Here is a 20566-nt window from a genome sequence, read left to right on the forward strand (position 1 = left end):
ATTTTGTGACATAGAGTATAAATGAAAAAAATTGGTAATTAAGTTTATTGAATATTATAAGTAAATATTTAAAACTAATGATGGGTACAAAGAGTGGTATAAATTGATAACTTAGTTTGCAAAAATGAATTTAAATGAGTTTGCAAAAAGTTAAAATAAATGAGTTATAAATGGGTAATTGGGTTACCCAATTCATTTTTTGACTTACCCATTTATACCCATCTAATTAAATGAGTATAAATGAGTTGACTCACTTATACCCATTACCCATTTTACCCAACCCAAACCCGCCCAAATCACCCATTTTGACACCTCTAGCTCTACTTTTCTCGTGTGTAATTAGGGAAACCAAGTTCATTTTGGCAAATGCTGTACACCAAAAACCTGTGGACATAAATGAAATCGAGGTGTGTTCTGGTTGATCGAATTCTTGTAACCAAAATCAAGATTGATAACCGAAAAAAAAAAAACAAATGCCATAACCGAAAGAACAAATGCGACAAGCCGAAATAAATCAAGAAAATAACCCACAAAAATGTCCCCACTCAAACCACTTGAAGATCTAGTACAGTTTTTGTCCATGCATTTGATATCCATAATAACATCAAAGAATAGGGCCACGAGAGAAAAACAATCTAATCAGTCACTATCAAACAACAACTTTTTTTTGTTTTTTTTTAAATACCAAAGTACAATGTTTATTTTCTTCGTGTGCAAATTGGCCGTTTACCTCACCACCGCGTTAGCCTTAGCCCACCTCATTGATGATCTCATTAATGCCACGCCAGGCCCTCCGATCCACCAACGATCCCTTCTCCCTGAACCGGCCTGTCTTTGTACGCTATTCTTACGCTTATTTGGACTTGTCTTTTGAATCAACACGCTTGGGTAGTCCTTCCACTTTGACATTGGAAAGTTAAAATCAACAATGGAGAATTTGTAGGCATGGAAATGGACTGTGGCAAGGCATATATATATATGCACACTGAGTTCTTACATGAGCAGTCAAATCCATAGCATAATTCCGAGCAAAGATATTCCTCTAGATTGGTGCTTGATACTTGCTCATTGATCACTAGTAGTGTATCCGTGGACTACGAAATCTAAAAAGGGGTAATTTTTTTAGCAAGTTTTTATCACTTCAAGAGTCTCTGCTACGTAATAGCTGGTCCAAAATGTTTAAGCCAAGTTGTTCGTCGTCTGCACCTGCTTCCTCTTCGATAGCGAGTCAGGAAGCTCAGGTGAAGTATAAAGGAGTGAGGAAGCGAAAGTGGGGGAAATGGGTGTCGGAAATAAGGCTTCCCAATAGTAGAGAACGTATTTGGTTAGGCTCTTACGACTCTGCTGAAAAGGCAGCTCGAGCATTCGATGCTGCACTCTTCTGTCTTCGTGGCAAGAATGCTAAGTTCAATTTTGCGGATATTCCTCCTGATCTTGTGGGGGGTCGGTCGCTTACGCCGGCTGAAATACAAGCTGTTGCATCTGAATACGCCAACCGCTATGGTAATAAGGAGAAGCAGCAGCAGCAGGGAGAGGGATTGATCGGTGAAAAAGAAGATGATCCATTGCAGTTTGATCAGGATACATCGCCAATATCATCAAACTCAGACGGTGCACTTCAGAATGTGGATTGGTCGTTTCTTGGTATGCTAGAACCAAATGGAGCTGCAACAGGGGCAACTTCCAACGCACCAGATTATGATTTGATGCTTTCTAGCCTTGACAACCTGCATGAGGACATGTATATGACTCCACACGTAGGGACCAAGGTTGATGTTGATCACAACTTCAATGGTCAGCACGAAGATTATCAACATCTTGATGAAAACTATTCTCATCAGTCTTTCCTTTGGAACTTCTAATTGCTGAAGGAATTAGAAATCTGCAGAAGAAATCTGCCTTTATTGATCTGTGCAATATAACTTTACAAAGGTATATCCTACTACATCAGATAACTATCGTGCAATATCTACACTCTACACTGCTTTAGGCTTTTAATACTTAATATGCTATACATGTACAAATATTCTGGCTGAAGCTGGCCAATAATCAAATGATGTTTTCGGGAGTTGCCTATACTGTGTTTTTCCCCGTTTTGTATCATGAGATTGGTGGTAATTCAGCTTTATACATGAAGTACCATCTTCCTTTAATAATCTAGTAAACCTACTAGGAGCAGGTGCAATATATTGGCACATGTCACCTTAATATAGTATCCATACAGATAAACTCCACGTCTCTATCTCGAGTCCAAGGAGTTTTATGGCATGTGACTATTTATGAAGTGGGAGGACGTTCATATACTCTTTAAGCTGATCTGGATAATATCACTTTCATGATTACGGATGCTTTCTTCTGTAGCTCCTTTCCATCAGTCTCATAAAGGTGAGAATAAAAGCAATTCTGCACGCATTATGATTTGGTAAGTCTATTTGTTTTAGATGCTTGGGAATGACAATTATTTGAAACTATTTATACCCTCACACGACTAGTACGCAAAATCATTTGCACAAAAGGAGACACGATCATGGTTCAAAGTTACGATCGCAACTCGGACGGGATCTCGGCGAAATGCAATATTCGAAAAATTGTTAATAATATGAAAAAATATGTAAAACAAAAATAATAAAAGAAAATCTTTAAAATGTATTTTTTTTTATTGGATTCGAGTTGAGTCGAAATGATTCGGTGTGACTTGATTGTTACTATTCTTGTCGGAAATTTCTCGATCGAGTTCTCGGTGATCCATATATCTCGAAATTATCTGGTTTCGATATTGAAACGGAGAGTTCCATTTCGATGACGACTCGACCGAGTCCGAGAACCATGGACACGATACAAACCTATGACAATGACAACCTGCCCTTGATATTTGTTCTACGATCGATTTTATATAGAGTAACAATAGCAACGCAGACGTTGTGTTTTGAGAGTATTTATAAAATAAGGGTGAATGAGCTTAAATTTAGAGATAAGAAAAGAAAATAAACAATTAGTTTAGTTGTAATAAATTACTATTAATAGTTAAGAACAATCTCTAATTTTCAACGTCAGAATATGTACAACATTGCACTTTTACTTTAGATGTTGTAGGCCTGGTAGTTGCAGTTATTTTGCAAAGAACATCCTAATCAAATGTTCGACCATTGTGCATACGAATTCTTTGTACATTAAGCAACATACTGGGAATCTTGGGAAATTAAAAGAAAGCTTAAGGCCTTGTAGCGTCTAGTTTCATAGGTCCTCTAGGTGTCAATCGAGCTCCACCAGCTGCGTTTTATCCAGCCCAAATTCTACTCATAAAATAAATGGAACTTTCGACATTTCAAGTTTTTAGGTTCAGGTCTAAGTCAGAAGCCTCAAGTTCGATTCATCATTTAATATGGGTTTTGGACTCATATTGGATTCATAATTAACTACTCCCTCCGTCCCACTTAAATAGTCTTGTTTTCCTTTTTCGTCTGTCCTAAATTGTAGTCCACTTTCCCATTAAGGAATGTAGTAATCTTTCAAATTGTCTAAAATATCCTTATTAAATATCTTGTTATTAATACATTGTTATTAAATACTAACCCACTCCATTGAATACATTGAGTTTTTCCAATGCACTCCTCGTGATTAGCATAAGGGTATTTTAGGAAATTATTAATCTAAATTTATGTTTCCAACCAAATTAATTACACTTTCTTAATCTGTGTGAAAAAAAAACCAAAACTAACAAAACGGGACGGAGGGAGTATATAATTATATATAAGATATGAATATTTATAAATTATTATAAGTTTGTATACAAATTATTAATATTCTGATGTTATATTATGTATGATTATATACTATATACATCATTTAATATGTAATTATATATGTTATATATATAATTATACATATGAATAGGTCGAGCCTTAATCGAGCTTGAGTTTAGTGATATCCAAGCTCAGCTCATATTTAGTTTGATCGTATCATGGAGCACACGGCTTATTGGGTTTTGGGCGGGTTGGGCTCGAACTAGCCCGGCACAATGAAGATGGAGTGATTTCGTCCGTGTGCGTCTATTGCAGTAGAATTCTTGACAAATTCGTGCCTGTCTTGTCGGGTCTTCTGGTTCAAGGACACGAAAAGAAGTATTTGGGAAAAGAAAAAAAAAAAATTCTAAAACTGATAAAGTCGCAGAGGCTTTGTTTTGGTTATTGCCTAATTGCAGCTTGAACAAAATTTAAGATAGGGGGACCAAGCTAATGATAACAAACAAGGGGCAATTGGCTATACGATAGATATATGCCACGTGGAAACAAAAAGCCACGTGATTATTTGCCTAAAACAGACACATGGGATCCACGGATAAAAAACCCACTTTGATTGGACGAAATTCTTGACCTCGAATTGGATTCATCGGGAAACCCACAACCATTCATTTTTATTGGTTGATTTCCATTCAAGAATCAGGAAATCGTATATCTAAATCAAGGCTAGCTTGACTGCTTTATTATTATTTTTTTTTTTTGGATTTTTGGAATGTACTCAATGCACGTTTATGATTATATTTAATTTGTCATCTAAAAATACATAAAATTATTGTTCTCTTGTTTTGAAACACTAGCTTAAATTCAGCTACTCTTCTCTCAAACATCAGAACTTGAGGCCTCTCTTGACAAGTTCTAGTTTAGAGTACTAGACAAATCGTTTTACCTTTAATCTAGGCAAGCTCGCGGACTAATTTTTTTTTTTTTTTTTTTTAATTGTACCAGTTCAACTAGCCAATACTACTATTTTCTCGACAACATTGATCATCGAAGCACAAAATGAAAGTGAAAAACTGATACGAAAGCGTAAATTCACAGGAAAAATCGCACGAACATTTTTATGAATCTGAATCAAAGATTCGAAGAAAGGAGAGCAATCTCTCAATTTATTGAAAGAACCCCATGAAAGTTTGATAAAAATGATGAAGGCATTATGAAAACATCTTAGGGTTGGCTTATTTACAGGGACAATGTTTATTAGCCAAAATAAAATAAAATAAAATGAGTACATCAGGTAATAGTGGGTCCTATGTTGGATTCAACGATTGGGGACGAGGGACCTGGACGGTTGTCAGACAGTTCACGGCCTGGATGACCCCTCAAAAATTTGTGCGGCTCAAATCACGTCTTGTAACTCGATTTTCACGCCGTGTGGGGCCCACAAAAATGTTGTTCTAATGTTATTCGTTGTTGTTCTATTGTTACACCTTGTACAGATGATGTTACACCATGTACAAATAATGTTACACCTTCCGGATCGATTGTCAGAACAACCGCTCCAGTCCCGCGTCCAACTATTGGCGCACCATCATAATCTGACTCTATAAATTGGACAGGTGAACCTGACAACGTTGGGCCCTATAACTGGCGCTTATTCGGGCGCCCGACTTGACTAGATTCAGTTTTATCCGAGATTTTTTTTTTTTTTTGCGCCATCCATCCTACTCCAATTTGCATTTTCAAGCTGCCGCATCAGTCCCATCTAACTGGAAGGAACTAGCCCTCAAGTTAATAGGCACATTTGGATACATTGGCATGTCCAATGAATGATACAAGGACAAGTCAGAAACATTTGAAAGTTGGGGAAATATCAAGCAACTCGGGCAAGTCCACCACATAGGCATTAGGATTTCTGCATCGTGAGATTTTGAAGGAACCATACTTCCGTGGCTGCAACTTGCCATAAGTACCAACTAGAAAACATTTGCTCATAAATACACCATCACCATATCACCTTCTTCAAACACAGTAGCCTGCTGATGCTTATCAACTGTTGTCTTGAACTTAGCATTCATCGACTCCAAATTTTGCCTGATAGCATTCTAAATATCTTGAACATCTTTAGGGAAGGGTTCAACTGATCAAAGAAGATTACAGAGAGTGAGTCCCACCTTTAGATCAAAGGGGTTACGCTACTATACACCATTTGAATTTTATTGTAGGTGCAGAAGTTTGAATTCCTGATCTACAGTTAGATCTGTATCTTATGCTTCACTTGATAGCCAACTCCCCTAACGCGAGTTAGCTAGGAAAGGTATAGACTATGGAACACAAAGAAATCATTCAAATTCGAGGAGAAAAGTTCACAACAATCGGAAAAGTGATCTTTTTAATAGAATAAAAAAAGAATATGATAGAGAAGCAAATGAGATTATGAGAAAGTGATCCCTTATCATGGCAGTTAGGAAAGGTATATGCTATGGAACACAAAGAAATCATTCAAATTTAAGAAGAAAAGTTCACAACAATCCGAAAGTGTTCTTTTTAATAGAAAAAAAAAAAAAGAATTTGGTAGAAGAGCAAATGAGAAAGTGATCCCTTATCATGGCATGATGGCGCACTAAACAACCACTTGTCTTTTGTTTGGTATTAAGTTGACCAATCACGTATCTTTTTATTTTATGTTGAGTCCACCTAGTCGACCGAAATTAATTAATTAATCAACCGGTCAATTATCTTGTTGCTTTCTATTAAGTTGACCTATTATGCTTTAGGCTAATGGTCAAATTCTTCCGATTTAGTCAGGTATTTTGCCGCGGAGACAGAGCAGCAAAGGATGTTTAATGAAGACTACGGTAGGCATTGTGAACACAACAATGCCGGGTCAATGGTCAATAAGTGACTAAATTGTGAAGGCAACACCTTTTTTTTTTGGATGGAAGAACAAAAAATGTAATAAAATGTGAAGTCAACAGTGAGGAGGGCAAAAAAAAAAAAAACTGAGAAAATCTGCAAGGCCCTACTTGATTTGGGCCAAGAATAATAATAAATCTACATATATTGATTGAAGGAGGACCTCGGGTGATTTTTTTTTTTTTTTTAATATAAGATAGAAGCCAATATTATTAATAAATTAATTGAAAATCGTCCATCACGATTTGCTTGATAAAGCAATTTATACTGAGGACAAAAAATACATAAAACAAACATGTCACATATATATTTGATATGAAAAATTATCAAATATAATAGAGTTATAAAAATATAAAAGATTACACTGTAAATTACAAAACATCATATTTGACCAATTGTACGAACTGCTCAATAGATATCTGTGTATGTCTATTCCCTTAGATCTGATATCCAACTGGTTCAAGTTCAAAATCTGATGAGAAGAGTCAAGAAATTTCAGATCTAACATATAGATATGAAAAAACTCTTAGATCTCCAAAGTAAATAAATAAATAAATAAATAAACAAAGATTAAACAAAACCTCCACTATCATAGCCTAGAAGAGAAGAAAACTCTCACTAGTAAAATACTAGGAAAGACAAAACTTTCATTAAGATACCTTAGAAAAGATTTTATTAAACATAAAATTAAAATAGATGAAGAGGAAGGGAGACATTGATTTAAAGCCAAGATCTCCGTAAGATCTCCCTCCTATGGAGAAAGAACGGTAGAGAGAAGGTAGCAAGAATTGATGGGTAGAGTTTTTTTTCAATATCATGTCAAGTACATGTCACAATTTGGCGACTCGAGAGTACCCACCTACACTGCAAATATACAAATTCTAGATATGTTTTGAGATGATTGTATAATTATGCATTTTCTATGACAGCCATTTTCATGTGTGTGTATATATATATGTATATATTCATCACATTCTTTTTACCATATTACAATTTTTTTATTCTCTATTCTTTATTTGAGAAATTTTGTAGTGATAAATGTTCTTAATTTTTTTTTTTTTTTATCTTCAAGTGCATTTTCATATTGGGTACTTGCTCATCCGACCCTATTCTATTGAATACTAGTTAGTGGGTCTCTATTTCGAGGAGAAACAATAACCCTCAAAAAAATTATTTAAGAATGGCTTGAAGGACAAAGTGTGCTCCTCAACAGAGGTTCATCATTACACAATAATTTTTTCATTTTTCATTTTTCATGCTTCTTCTTCTTTTTTTTTGGAGGGGAGGGGGGGGGGGGGGTAATATTTCTTGTGACAAGTTTTCACTGCTAAAAGAACTAGTACACGAGGAAAATATTCAAATTGATCCCCCCAAAATCATAAATTCTGAGTGTGAAGTTTATTTGACCATTTGAGCAGAGACCCAAATCCAAGCCATATTAGGTGTTGATGTTAAATGTCCAAGCAAAAGTTTTGGACTACAAACATACAGTATTCAACGTTTTTTAAATGTCCAACTCTTTTAGGTGCAGTAGCTGCAGAAGCAACAATGAACCTTCAACACCCCAAATCACCTTGGTTTCAAACGTTGTTTTGAATAGAGAGGAAGTTGCGTGGGAAAGTAAAATGCAGGAAAGTGAAGTTAAAAAAAAAAAAAAAAAAAACTGAAGATTGTTTTCTGGCTTACGTTTGGTTATCAAGAAAAAGTTTGATGGAAAATGAGAAATTAGTGACAGTTATTGGTGGTTATTAAAGTTTTCGTATCTAATCACCCATCTAAAATGAGAAAAACAAGTGATTAATGAATGGACTCACACAACAAACGCGCAGAAAAGGTTCAACCAAAAGAGTGCTAATAAACTTTTAGAGCCCAACGCTTCCCAATTAAAAAAAAAAACTAAACAAAATAAAAGGTCGAAAAAGGAAAGATATCATATTGCACCATTGCATACATACAAAATTATTGCCGTGCATGCATGTTCTTTATCTGTCCCGTTGGGTAGCTCGACCGGTCATGTAGTCCTTCTTTAAGGCATTGATCAGTGTTAGAGTCCCGTGGTTATCGTGCTCGGAGCCGCAGGGGGATTAGTCAAGCCGAAAGTCTAGATATCCCCTGTGTCGTCCACAAAAAAAAAGTATATTCTGTATCTACAGTGCACATATTGCAAGAAACTATTAGTACCACCTCCATATTCTCTATACAAAGCACTGAACTAAACATGAGGAGGAAGAACAACATGAGATAATACAGCGAACTAAGTACAAAAGAATTGCAAATATATCTATCACCTGATATCTATATGTGCTAGACATCCATCATTCACCTCAGACTGATTTGCCAGCAGCTTAAGCCAAGAGGTGGGAAACCATTGTCCTAGTGGATTCTGGTCCATGATTGTTTACGCTTGGTATGATGTTTGCAGGAGATATAAACTTGACAAAGTCTCTGAGTTCCGAAAAGCTGCAATGCTCACTATATGGTACTTCATACCTGAAGATGAGGATAAAGCCTTAATGAGTTTCAGGTACAGAGCAGTTTGTTACAGGACCAAGAAGGTACAAAATTTTCATGCCCCATCTGAATTTGTGAAACAGTTCAAAATGACCACAAGGTATGGATGGCATTTTCAAGCATGATTCGTCTTAAAAACCAGCACAATACTAAATATATCCAGCAGGATTAGAATTTTTTTGTTCTTCAGATTATACGAGTCAGCCTCAATGTATCAAACCAGCACTGTGGACTGTCAAATAGCCGAAAAATAGATAAAGGAACATTTTCTTTGTCAATAAAAACCTAAAGAAAGTTTAACAGATTCCACTCAAGTTTTAGGACTATTATCCTTGCACTTGGTGACTGCAGTTTACCCTGTGTGATATAATATGCTGGTCATAAAACTGCCAGTATAATAAAAGGGGTGAAAATATGAGTTATGTTAATATCCATAAGCCAAATTTGAAATTACACAAGTAATCAATAGCAGTACGGTTCACAATTCCAGTATATAAAGGGTGTGTTGGGATTTAATTTGTCATACTAACTTCTAAATTTGTGATATGGGCAAACCATGGAACCTATTTTGACTGTTTGAAGATGCAAAATTAGCTAAGGACTAGAAAACACTGTGTGGTTATTTACCATTATTCTCTTATTGTCTGTCACAAACCAACTCATAAATTGAACAATATTGGAAGTCCCACTTTGCACCTATTCCGCCAAAAAGTACATCAAAGTCCTGATTCCTCTCTTATCAGAGAAATGCTCTTAAAAAGAAGCCAGGCATCCCCAAAATTAAGAAAGTTTTTCTTTTACCCAAAATGTCAATTTGTTAGGACCTCTTATCAGAGAAAACGTAACTGAGGAGGAAAATTTTAATCAGAAATCAGCAGTTACGAAGTCAAAAGCATCATCTTAGTCACTTGACCCACTACTGTGCAGATTTTTGACCATGAATAGAACCTGTCTTGCTCTTCACATTCATATTCTGATGATATTAGCTGGTAAAGTTGACAGGAAGATGTCCTTGAACCATTTTAGACTGAAGTAAAAATTTGCTATCGACCAACGTTTGTTGTGACTTGAATGACAATGGAAGAAAGTGAACAGTTACAAGATTTAGAAGTTCTTCTAATTGCCATATATTTCAAACAATGGAGACTAAGTGATGTAATTAGCCCTCTGCAGGTGTGCACCAGAAAAAGGAAGGAAATTGCAGATCCTAGTGGTAGGATATGTATCGGTAATTGAAAGACTGAATTTTCTCAGTGAAAACTTGCAGTTTCCTCGATGCATTAATAAATGCTACTCTTTTGACTAAATGTCAGAATCAGCTACATTTCCAGATATAAAATCCATCCATAATTGAGATGTTTTACTTTGGTCTAACAGATTAAATACCAAATCTGATGATCTGGTAACCAACTCTGAAGTGTTACAGATTCCCAGACCAAGGTATATCCCCAACTTATAATGTATACAACTCGTGCAAAACTAAATTGCAAAAGAAGAAGGCCAAATAATAGTTTATTACTAGACTGACCTTATGATGGTACCCTGCTGCCACCTTCTTCCAGGAGACTTCTTCTTTCCTTTAGAAAACGTCCAGCCAGTTGGAGAAAAAGCTACTATTAGATTGAATCGACCCTAAAGAAGAAAAAGGGATAATAGAAATTAATATATTGCCAAAAATTAAAAATAAATGACAAAAACAATGAAAAAGATTTAAAAACATAAGAAATCTAAAGAGGAAACAAAAGGATTTTTTTTTTAATTCTCAAACTAGCATCAGTGTCACAATTAGTCACTAGAAAATGTACTTATAAGAGCAGAACAATGGCATGCTGCTGATATGCCTTCTTGTAAGAGGACATGTATACAACAAAAATAGATGCGAAACTGTACTCTGGAGCAGTCACGAATCAAATGGAACACAAAGAGCCACCCAGAAGTATCTGGTTTCCCTTGGTAAATGACGAAGTCAAATAATTCCAAAGAAAATCATCCAACAGAACATCAACTACACCACTAACGCCAAATCAAATTACAGAAAGTACATTATTAAGTAAACTAATATAAGCTAATCTCACATGTCAATGGTCAAACTTGTATCTAATAAATGTTTCCATCTTACATTGTGATAGGTTCATTTTCACTTATGGCACGCCTATAGCAGAGACAGTGAAGAAAGAAAGTAAATAAAAGTTTCTAGCGACAAACAATTGAAAGAATAAATTCGCCAAAGAAGTGACAATTATCTGAATGCACATGTCCATAAATTTTCTCCTATACAAACAATGTCAAATATTTACACAGAAAAAAAATATTTCTGAAGCTGACTGTTTATTTTGATTTGAACTGTTGTCACTTTTTGCCTCTTCATTAATGGTTAAAGAGACTTCCTTAGTAAACAAAGCATGTAAAGAAGGACTTAATGTAGCAAAGATGCTACAAAGAAGAGAAATACCAATTCAGGATAACAATGGAATGTTGTTGAAGTTGTTAAAAGTTCTCGGTAACAAGTAAACAGCTGACAGTTTCGAACTTTAATTACTTGAGCTGTCCAACATGTTATTTTCAAGCATGGATCTAGGACATCTGGAAATAGAATTTGGAAAGCCCTAAATGGACAAATGCAATTTACCCAACATACCATATTCCAGGATTTATGACCAGCCAACTTATGTACAAAGATACCTAACCGTTCTGTTTCCTTGGTGTTTTTAATGAAGAGACTTGCAGAAACCGGAAAAACACCAAGGAAACAGAAAGGTAAGATATATTTGCATCTAGTTCCCTATTTGCATAAGCAACTCAGATGGCCATGGATTAACAGTAGCTGTTGTACCAATATAGCAAGGGTCTCATGTAATCTTCTCTTATTTTTGCTGTGTAAAGTTCCCACCTGCCCCATAAACTACATACCGCTATCACTTTGATCAAGGCTACACAGTTCCAAAATTGGTTATATTTTGTTGTAGGTTCATTTGAGGTTCCAATGGAAACTTTCAGATAAGATACCGTATCAAGCCATGCACCCTGAGTATCTGTAAAATGAGAAAAAGATTCATTGTGAGCTTACTGCATATTGATTTGCTATATACTTCAATCTCTTGAAGCTTGCAAGCGTCCACATGGGCACCACATGAATGTGGCTTTCGTGTTCATTTAAAGTAAACCACTGTGCATCTTCCTTTGGAAACTCGAGGCATTCAAGCAGACGCAATTTTGCGGCACTGACATAGACTTTTTTGCGAAGAACACGAGCAATCTCTAAAAACAACCTTTCCTTGCCTGTCGGTAAAACACAATCAGAAAAGCAAAAACTGAGGAAGATTGAAATATGAAAATGATGACGGTAATAGTTATGGTTAAGCAGAAGATGACCGACAACAAATTTAGGTGCAGAACAATAGGTTGACAGAAAACTGTACCAATGGTATAGCTGCCAATCAAAAATAAAGTTTTGGGGTTAAAAGCCTCGGCTTGGATGGCCTCAATCACAAACTGAATTACAGCCTCCTGTTTTGGAAAGTCATACTGCAAGGATAGCAAACAACCTTGACAACATTAATAATTTAACATAAAACAGAGAAGCAACTTGAGACAGTAACGTTTTATGAAATGCAAGTATTTGTACAAGAATTAGGATCCACGTACCATGAGCAAGTTAATCGGGTTGACATTAGCTTAGTGACAATTTATCTTTTAGATATTGAAGCTGCAGTTTATTGCTTGTGAATACCATGAATCACAAAAATAATTGTACATGTATACCACCCATATTAACATTCATGGTTGTGCTTACTGCTTTGACTGTTTTAATGGGAGTTTCAAGTTCATCGGAAAAAGAAAAAAAATGAAAAGAATATATTGAGCTATTAGCTTGCATCTCATACCACAGCAACTGAAATCTAGAGTTGTAATATTTCATAAGGGAGATTACCTGGGGGTCACAGTATGTGGTGTCGAGAATGAGTGTATGGATAGGACATGTCTGCAGAATTGGAATTTTTGCCATTTCCTCACCGAAACGAAAATCTCCAGTGTGCAGTACAGCCTAGGTGCATGAAAGATGCGGGCCATCAGTCTAGGAAACTAGGACATGGTCATTAGCGGAATATGCTGTCAAAATCATAAATATATTTTGGGTCGCACCTTATTATTGGGTGGTTCAAATAGAATTATGATGGCACCTGGACAGTGATTTGCATCAAAACACGTGACAGCAATCCCTGCAATATTGATCTTCTGGTTAAGGGGCAAAACTTGCAATTTGTCCCAAGAAATTCCAAGTTTCATGTTGACAAGCTTTGCTGTAATCGATGAACAATATATCTTCCCATGACAAAAGGACCTCGTCAAACCTTGATAATCTGCAAAGATGAAGGAATTTAAATGCTTAAATAACAAAGAAGAAAAAAGAGGTGACAAAAGGAATGATCTGTTCTAGAAATGACAAAGCTACTGATCTAGACTAACAATAACACATACCCATGCAAGAAGCTATTACACTATTCAACACCAGGTAAAGATTAAATTATGACAACAGAATATGATATTCCAAAATTCACCAAAAAACTCAACATGAAAACTAATAAAAGCCTAAAATAGATCTAGATGGCAATTATCCTTCATTACATGAGGAAGACATTGACAGACAATTGATAGAGAGACAAATAAGTTAAATTGAGCCCAACAATAACTTGAATTTTAGGTTTCTAAATAAGATATGCCTAGAGCAATTTAAACCTTTTACACAGAATCATGCAACACTGGTACAATTCATTAAGTAAAATAGCGAAATCTGGATATCTTCTTCTTGAGAAATTGGTAATGAAAAATTACATGCTTGTATGAGTATAGAAATGTGCATAAACCAATATGCAAATTCAGCAGTAATAAATAAATCATCACGATCAAGAAAACTGCACCATTATTAAACTCTTCTAACTGATTCAGCATTAGAATAAACATCATACACTACTTAGCAGGAAAAGTAACTTTCTCAAGGTCATCATCCTAAAGTAACAACATAAATGCATGAAACTATACTTACGATCCATATGGAAGTGAGTAAGAAACCAATGAGAACATTCTCTTCTTAGATATTTGAATGCATCCTGCAATAAAGAGAAAAGATGAGATTCAACTGAAGCTGGCCAGGAAGTAAAATGTGGAACCATATTTCATGTATCACTACTCCAAGCTACAGATGAGTTGCTTAAGGAATAATGTGACACAAGCCAATCTTGAAATAAATCATGCAACTAAAAACATAAACATGTTAAATAGCATAAATGACTCATCAGGACTAAAACTTATGCAGAAAGAACTTCATGAAGGGAATCCTTTTTTTTTTATTTTCAGGCAGATATCATTGAAATTTTTATAACCCCAGCAACTGTAAGCCAGTAATTAGTAGAATACTGTAAAATGGAGCTAGTGGGAGCATGTTTAAGCCGGGTAATAGTTTGTAGTATAAAATATCTGAATTGAAGTTGATTAAGCAAAGAACCATGCAGAGAAACATTAGTTAGCCCCATCCTTCAAGTGAAATCTCAACACTGGACTTGATTTTGAATCATTTCACCTATATTCTGCTCATTGTCATGCACCTTGTATAATGAAATCTAATGACATCACATTAACCAGTGAAAAATTAGGGTTCAAACAACCTAAGCACAGGAGAGAGTATTAATCAGTCCAAGAGAAAATGCCAGACTACTTACAACACGGAATGGTGTTCCTGGAATGCAACACCAAGTGGGAACTGTCTTGTGTTTTACATTATTTATGCGATTTTTCTTCTGTTGACTCCTCGAAGCAGAACTTGGGTGACTTTTAAGTGTCTCCTTCTGTTCTTTGGCACTAATGCAATCTCTCTTTCTCCTAGCAACAGAACCTGGAAAATAGTCCGTTATCAACTTGTTTGTAGCAAGTTTGTTTCTTTCATCAACAACTACATTTTGGATATCGGGGGTTTCCACTGGGTTGCCCTCATGCCTTTTTAGCTCAGCAAGAGCATGAACGAGCTTTTTCCTTGGACCAAGTGCAGTAACACCAATGCTGCAAAGATCCTACAGTCAGGAAGAGCTTAGATCGAAGACACGTCAGGAAGAGCTTAGATCGAAGACACGGCCGCTTATGTAATGTAATAAGTATAACCAATAATTTATTCAAAAATACCAAAAAAAAAAAAGAACTCAAGAAAAAGAGAAAACAGGCTGCTAAATTGCCAAGGAAATTAAGCTTAAAAAATTTCTCAAGATCATAATTTTTTATGCAATGGCTGTAATGGCCAATGCTTAAGATCATGTTGATCACATCTCACATCTAGAGAATAAACAATTTAAATTGGCCAACAAAGCTCCAGAAAGATTGTACTTCCAGAAATTTGGAAGTATAAAACAGGACGACCAAGTCCAATTCTTTGTCCAAATAGACTAAACATACAGCTGATTTGTAAGTGACAAATCATGCAGTAACAAACACGGTTGACCGCATTACAGAGTTGGATCCCACTGAAAATAAACTCCAAGGATTTTGAAACAAAGGTCTGAGAATTTAATTCCACATTGGGAAAGAGCACAGAGTCAACCCTGTCCAGATAAAATCCTAAAGCTAATAATCACAGGTCAAGTTTGATCTTTTCCTCTTTAGGATGCCAAATAAACTACATTCTTTACCTGCTTAAGATGATATCAAAGAGTTAAATCACATAAATCATTGTTTTTCAAAATCTTTGTGTAAAATTTTTCTGGGCAGGCAAAGTAAGTAGTAAATCCTACTACCATACCTGCATCTGCAACCAAATAAATTATTTTGCACACAGTGAAGAGGCAGGTTTTGATTAGTAAGAGTAAACACACCTCCTCGGTCAGCCGCTTCAGAGTATCCCAATCAATCTCTTCTCGCACAAAAATTTCTTCATATTTAGCAAGGCCCAGGTTGTGTAGCCATTCCAATACGGGAAACGCAGCTACAACTTTCCTAGAAGATTGGCGTGGAGAGCCATCAAGAACTTGCCCAAGACAGTGATAAGCTGTGGAATCATGGGGAGGAACCGCGGCCGCCTGGCAAATGCAACACCGTGATCTTGTCATAAATTAATTTTGCGACCTCACATTTCCCATGACAGTCGCTTAAAAAAAAAAAGAGATAATGACATCACCTATCACCTAGCAGCATTTTGTTCAACCAAGCAACGGATTAGGGGAATGAAAGGTAGTCAAGTATCAGATCTATAAATTCGCCTCATTTTACAACATTTATTCTAATTACACTCGGGCATGCAACACCAAAAGGAACAATATGAGTAGCCTTCTCTTGATTTCTCAAATTCTGTAACAAAGGCATACTTTTAGTCTTTCAAAAAAATTTCAATCATAGACCTTTTCTGTAATCAGAAGCTATTAAAAACAATCCCAAAATATTTAGATGACAACCACTTCCAATAAAATCAACAAACTAAGACAAAGATTAACAATCTACCAGCGTAACTTTTATTAAACAGCCTTCATCAAATACATTCAATATTCACTGCCTCAACAAATAATAGCAAAAAAAAAAAAAAATACAATTTTGACATCTTATTAGCATCTCACCTGGCAAAAAGCCTTAAAGAATGAATAACTCGCTAAAAGCGTTGTGGATTTTTTCCTGCTACCATTGCTAATGTATCACCATGCAAGGAAAAATCGAAATTCATTTTGTTTTGTAAATAAGAATTAGTAACTAGTATTGAAATTCCAGAGAATTATCAACCACCACATAATATCCACGTTAAAAATGAAATCAAAGATGAAGCAGAGGAAACCAGACTAGAAAGATACCTCATTTGCTGTCTCACCTTTATCAAGGCACTCATTTGTGTGAACTTGCCTTAACTCATCACTCAACCCGGAAATATCATTTCCACAAAGTGGACAACAAATCAATCTTTCGTCCACTTCCTCTTCCTCAAAGCCACAAGCCTCACGAAAATCCAAGCCATCATCACTACAAGTAGAAACTTTTTCAGAGCATTCCACATCCTGGTCAGAATCAACATCACATAACTTGAGCAACAAATCCAGATGCGCCGTTCCCCCTTCAGATTCTTCCTTATACTCATTACCTCCCCACTGCCCCTTTCCACTTTCTTCCAACCCAGACTCTTTTCTTTCCTCATTGTTCTTCAATTTCCCATTTGCCTGACAATCTAAGGTGGACTCAATCGAATCCAACCCACAGCTGTCGGCCAAATCCAGCTCAAATTCGTCGATAGTCTTATCATCTTCTCGAAAAAATGAAGGCCCGGATGGATTTGATGATATCCAAATGTTTTCTTTCCCGGGATTGATCTTTTGCTCCGTGTTCTTGACCATTTTGGGCAAGGGAAGATCAGAACTATTCAAGTGCTTAAAAGGGTTTTGCTTTAAGGTGGAACTGGAGCTGATTACGGAAAGAGAGGGGGAAGGGTCTTGAAAATCGTCATCATCGGCAGAGATTTTGGGTTTGCAAAGTTTTAGGGGTTGTGAAGATGAGATATTCTTCTTCCTCTTGGTTGGATTGGAGAAGTTGGGGCCGGAGGCCATTGAGAAGGAGGTTGCCCAATTGAACTTGTAGCGTCTGGTCGCCGGTGGCCAGTGCGGTCGCCGGCGGTGGGATGGATTGGTCAAGGACTCAAGGGGGTGTAGCTGAATGATTTTTCCTTCATAATTTTTTATAGCTTTTTTGAATCTAGTAAGGCACCAATTATGGAGGGAAGGGGTAGTAGCCTATGGGCCTAAAGAAAGGAATGGAGTCCAATCTGAGAATGGCACAAAAACAAAATCTTCAAAAAAAAAAAATTGTGGAAACCATTCCAAAGCTAGTATCATAACAATTGGGCCAAAGGCTTAATCCTGATTTTCCACACGGCCCATCCCTTTCACAAACACCATTGGGGACCTTACTTATATAGGAAAGTCCAGAAAACAAAAAAAAGGGAAATTAAAACCAGGGAAAAAAATAAAAAAAAACTAGAATATAAAAATAAAATAGAGCGGTGGAGATTTTAAAAACATTGAAGAATTCTGAAAAATTGGCCGTTTATTCTGATTGGCGAAATTGAAGAATGAAGAATTCGAAAAATAAAAAAGAAAATTGTTATGCCTCTGGAGATTTAAAAAAAAAAAAAATATGACCGCTTTTTTTCTTAGAGAAAAAAATTGAAGAGTGGAAAATTTTTTTTAAAATGCTTTTCTCTGGAGAAATCTCCAAGAAATCTCTATATATATTGCTATTATTCACTCAAAAGTTACTCACAATCAACATGCATACACACACAAAGACACACACTAGGTCTTCAATTTTATTCATTTCTTCCAAAAGTTTAATTCAAATTGGACCCAATTTGAATGCTTTTTTCCAATTGTGATTCTGATTTTCTTCATTTTTTGGATTTTCATTCTTGATTCAGTTAGTTCAAATGTGTGAGAAAAGTGTGTTTTGGTGTTTGAAGGAAGGGGAGGAAAGAGTAAAGAAATCAAATCTAATATGGAAACCAGGTGAAATTTTGTTTTTCTATTTTTTTTCTTTCATTAGGTTATGATATTTGGAATTTTGCAGTAAATTTTTAATTTTTAATAATTTTTCAGTATTATCATATTCTTTCTCTTTCAATGGTTACAAGATTTTTGACAAATATCGTGGTTTTTTATCCAAGGAAAAAATTCAAGTCAATTTTTTTTGAAATTATCAATTTTTTATTGGATTAATCTTTTCTTCATTGACAATGTATATACTGTCAACATTGGAAGAATGACAATTATATGAAATTTGAATCGACCAACACCATTAGATCCATGACATATGTGCAAATTTAAATTTGAAATTCAACTTTCGCACATATGTTATAAATTCAACAGTGATAATGTATACATTATTAGTATATATAAGATTTAATCTTTTTTATTATAAGCTTGTGAATTTTAAAATTTTATTTTTTTAAATTTCTCTAATAATTTTCAAGAATCGTGTAATTCTGTCATATGTGTTTCCATGTTTCATTTTTTATTCACTTTTCTTTCCAATAACTTTCCACAAATTTTTAACTTGTGATATTTCCTAGAATCGTGTGCATGTGTGTTTCATTTTTCGTTTACCTTTTTTCTTTTATATGATGTAATTTTCACGATAAGCTTATGTGGGCAGTAAGTGCTATGCTTGGAAAAGAGAAGGAAAAGAGAAAAAGAAAAAGAAAAATCTCTTAGAGTGTAGAAATCATTATTGGTGAATTATGTGGTTCTGTTGCTGGTTTACTTATTTGATATTTTTTTAGTCTTGATCTTCATCTTTCTTGTGACCATAATCATGTGTTGTTTGGTGGTTGAAAGTCTTAATGAACACGCTCAACTTTAGGAATTTTGACTCGATTCATTAGATCATGTGAGGCTATGAAGCAAGATTTTGATATCAATAGACAACACATGATTCCCTCAAGAAGTAGAAAGAAATGCAGCATGAAGTCATTTTTGGCATAATCATCTCTTTAGAAGGAATTCTTATTTCCTCAAGAAGTAGAAGGAAATTGTGACGACCCCACTTCTCCCAAAGGCGAACCCAAGGGTATCGGCGGGCCGCCTGCCTAGCTCACGCCAGGGTTCAAAACTTAAAACAATAAAAGCCAGAAAATCCAAAAGTGTACTATACATACTAAATACAATCCCAAAAGAGTTATAATTACATTCCCCAAAAGTGCCTGCTCATACTATTACATCCTTATAATTACAACCCAAAACCAAAATGTAGACCCTAAGGAGGGTCCTTATACAAACCACCACAACAAAAACAAACATCCTAATTGTCCAACTATTACAAGCAAATCTAACTATACTAGTGTATGTGCCAAAAGTCCTCGCGTCGGCCCCTGCTAAGGAAAACAAAAGGAAAGGGGTAAGCTATATGCTTAGTAAGTAAATAGGGGCAAAAGCGTAAATTTCACGTAACAACAGTTACACAGTAAGAGTAAAGCAAAAGCAGAAAAATAACATTCAATAGTAAGGATACGGGTGGCTCCAAAGCCAATTCATGTGCCATGCGTGACCTCCTTTCGACACTCCGTCGACCACAATTAAGGTCCGTAGAACTCCACTTGTACACCCACCGAACACCTTATCACCCTCACTGGCCAGTCACCTCACAAACTTGCCTGGGCGAACGAAATCACAAACTTGAGTTTGAGTCACAAGCTCGGGTCACAAACTTAGTTCACAACTCGGTGAACCGGATTCACAAACTTGGTGACCTCAAACCAAGTTGGACTGACTTCGACCAACCCCTAACCGGCTCGAATAGTCCATCGAGGTATTGAGATCAGCCCCAAACTCACAAATTGCACAAAATTATTCAAAAGTTACCTTGAGCTACAAGTTCAAGGGTTTTAGTTTCAA

At 35.8% G+C, this 20566-nt stretch overlaps 2 protein-coding genes across 4 annotated transcripts; one reads left to right on the forward strand and one right to left on the reverse strand.

Moving 5' to 3' along the window:
* Positions 1 to 971: 971 nt before the first annotated feature.
* Positions 972 to 2059, forward strand: LOC113706508 (ethylene-responsive transcription factor ERF018-like). Its single transcript, XM_027228426.2, has one exon. The coding sequence runs from the start codon at positions 1176 to 1178 to the stop codon at positions 1860 to 1862; it is 687 nt and encodes a 228-aa protein (XP_027084227.1). The 5' UTR covers positions 972 to 1175; the 3' UTR covers positions 1863 to 2059.
* Positions 2060 to 8463: 6404 nt separating this feature from the next.
* Positions 8464 to 17808, reverse strand: LOC113706555 (uncharacterized). 3 transcript variants are annotated; one of them, XR_003452046.2, is made up of 11 exons: positions 16985 to 17808; positions 16022 to 16225; positions 14882 to 15229; positions 14209 to 14272; positions 13308 to 13525; positions 13096 to 13209; positions 12584 to 12689; positions 12232 to 12443; positions 10693 to 10796; positions 8942 to 9143; positions 8464 to 8800 (listed from the first exon to the last, which is right to left on the reverse strand). XR_003452046.2 is itself a non-coding variant. In XM_027228476.2 (10 exons), the coding sequence occupies exons 1-10, from the start codon at positions 17726 to 17728 to the stop codon at positions 8999 to 9001; spliced, it is 2259 nt and encodes a 752-aa protein (XP_027084277.1). In that variant the 5' UTR covers positions 17729 to 17808; the 3' UTR covers positions 8464 to 8998. The 3 variants fall into 3 exon arrangements, 1 of the variants encoding a protein (XP_027084277.1); XR_011820417.1 differs by having other exon boundaries at positions 17002 to 17152; XM_027228476.2 differs by having other exon boundaries at positions 8464 to 9143.
* Between the last annotated feature and the right edge of the window lie 2758 nt (positions 17809 to 20566).

This window comes from Coffea arabica, chromosome 8c, assembly GCF_036785885.1.
Source record: "Coffea arabica cultivar ET-39 chromosome 8c, Coffea Arabica ET-39 HiFi, whole genome shotgun sequence".
Taxonomy (NCBI): Eukaryota; Viridiplantae; Streptophyta; class Magnoliopsida; order Gentianales; family Rubiaceae; genus Coffea; species Coffea arabica.

Bases quoted from the DNA above. Each gene is read 5' to 3' on its own strand.
- LOC113706508 (XM_027228426.2), top strand. From the start codon at position 1,176: ATGTTTAAGCCAAGTTGTTCGTCGTCTGCACCTGCTTCCTCTTCGATA.
- LOC113706555 (XM_027228476.2), bottom strand. From the start codon at position 17,728: ATGGCCTCCGGCCCCAACTTCTCCAATCCAACCAAGAGGAAGAAGAAT. The intron at 13,210-13,307 runs GTGCGACCCAAA...TCATGCACCTAG, and splicing joins TTGAACCACCCAATAATAAG to GCTGTACTGCACACTGGAGA. The intron at 12,690-13,095 runs GTAATCTCCCTT...CTATCCTTGCAG, and splicing joins CCACATACTGTGACCCCCAG to TATGACTTTCCAAAACAGGA.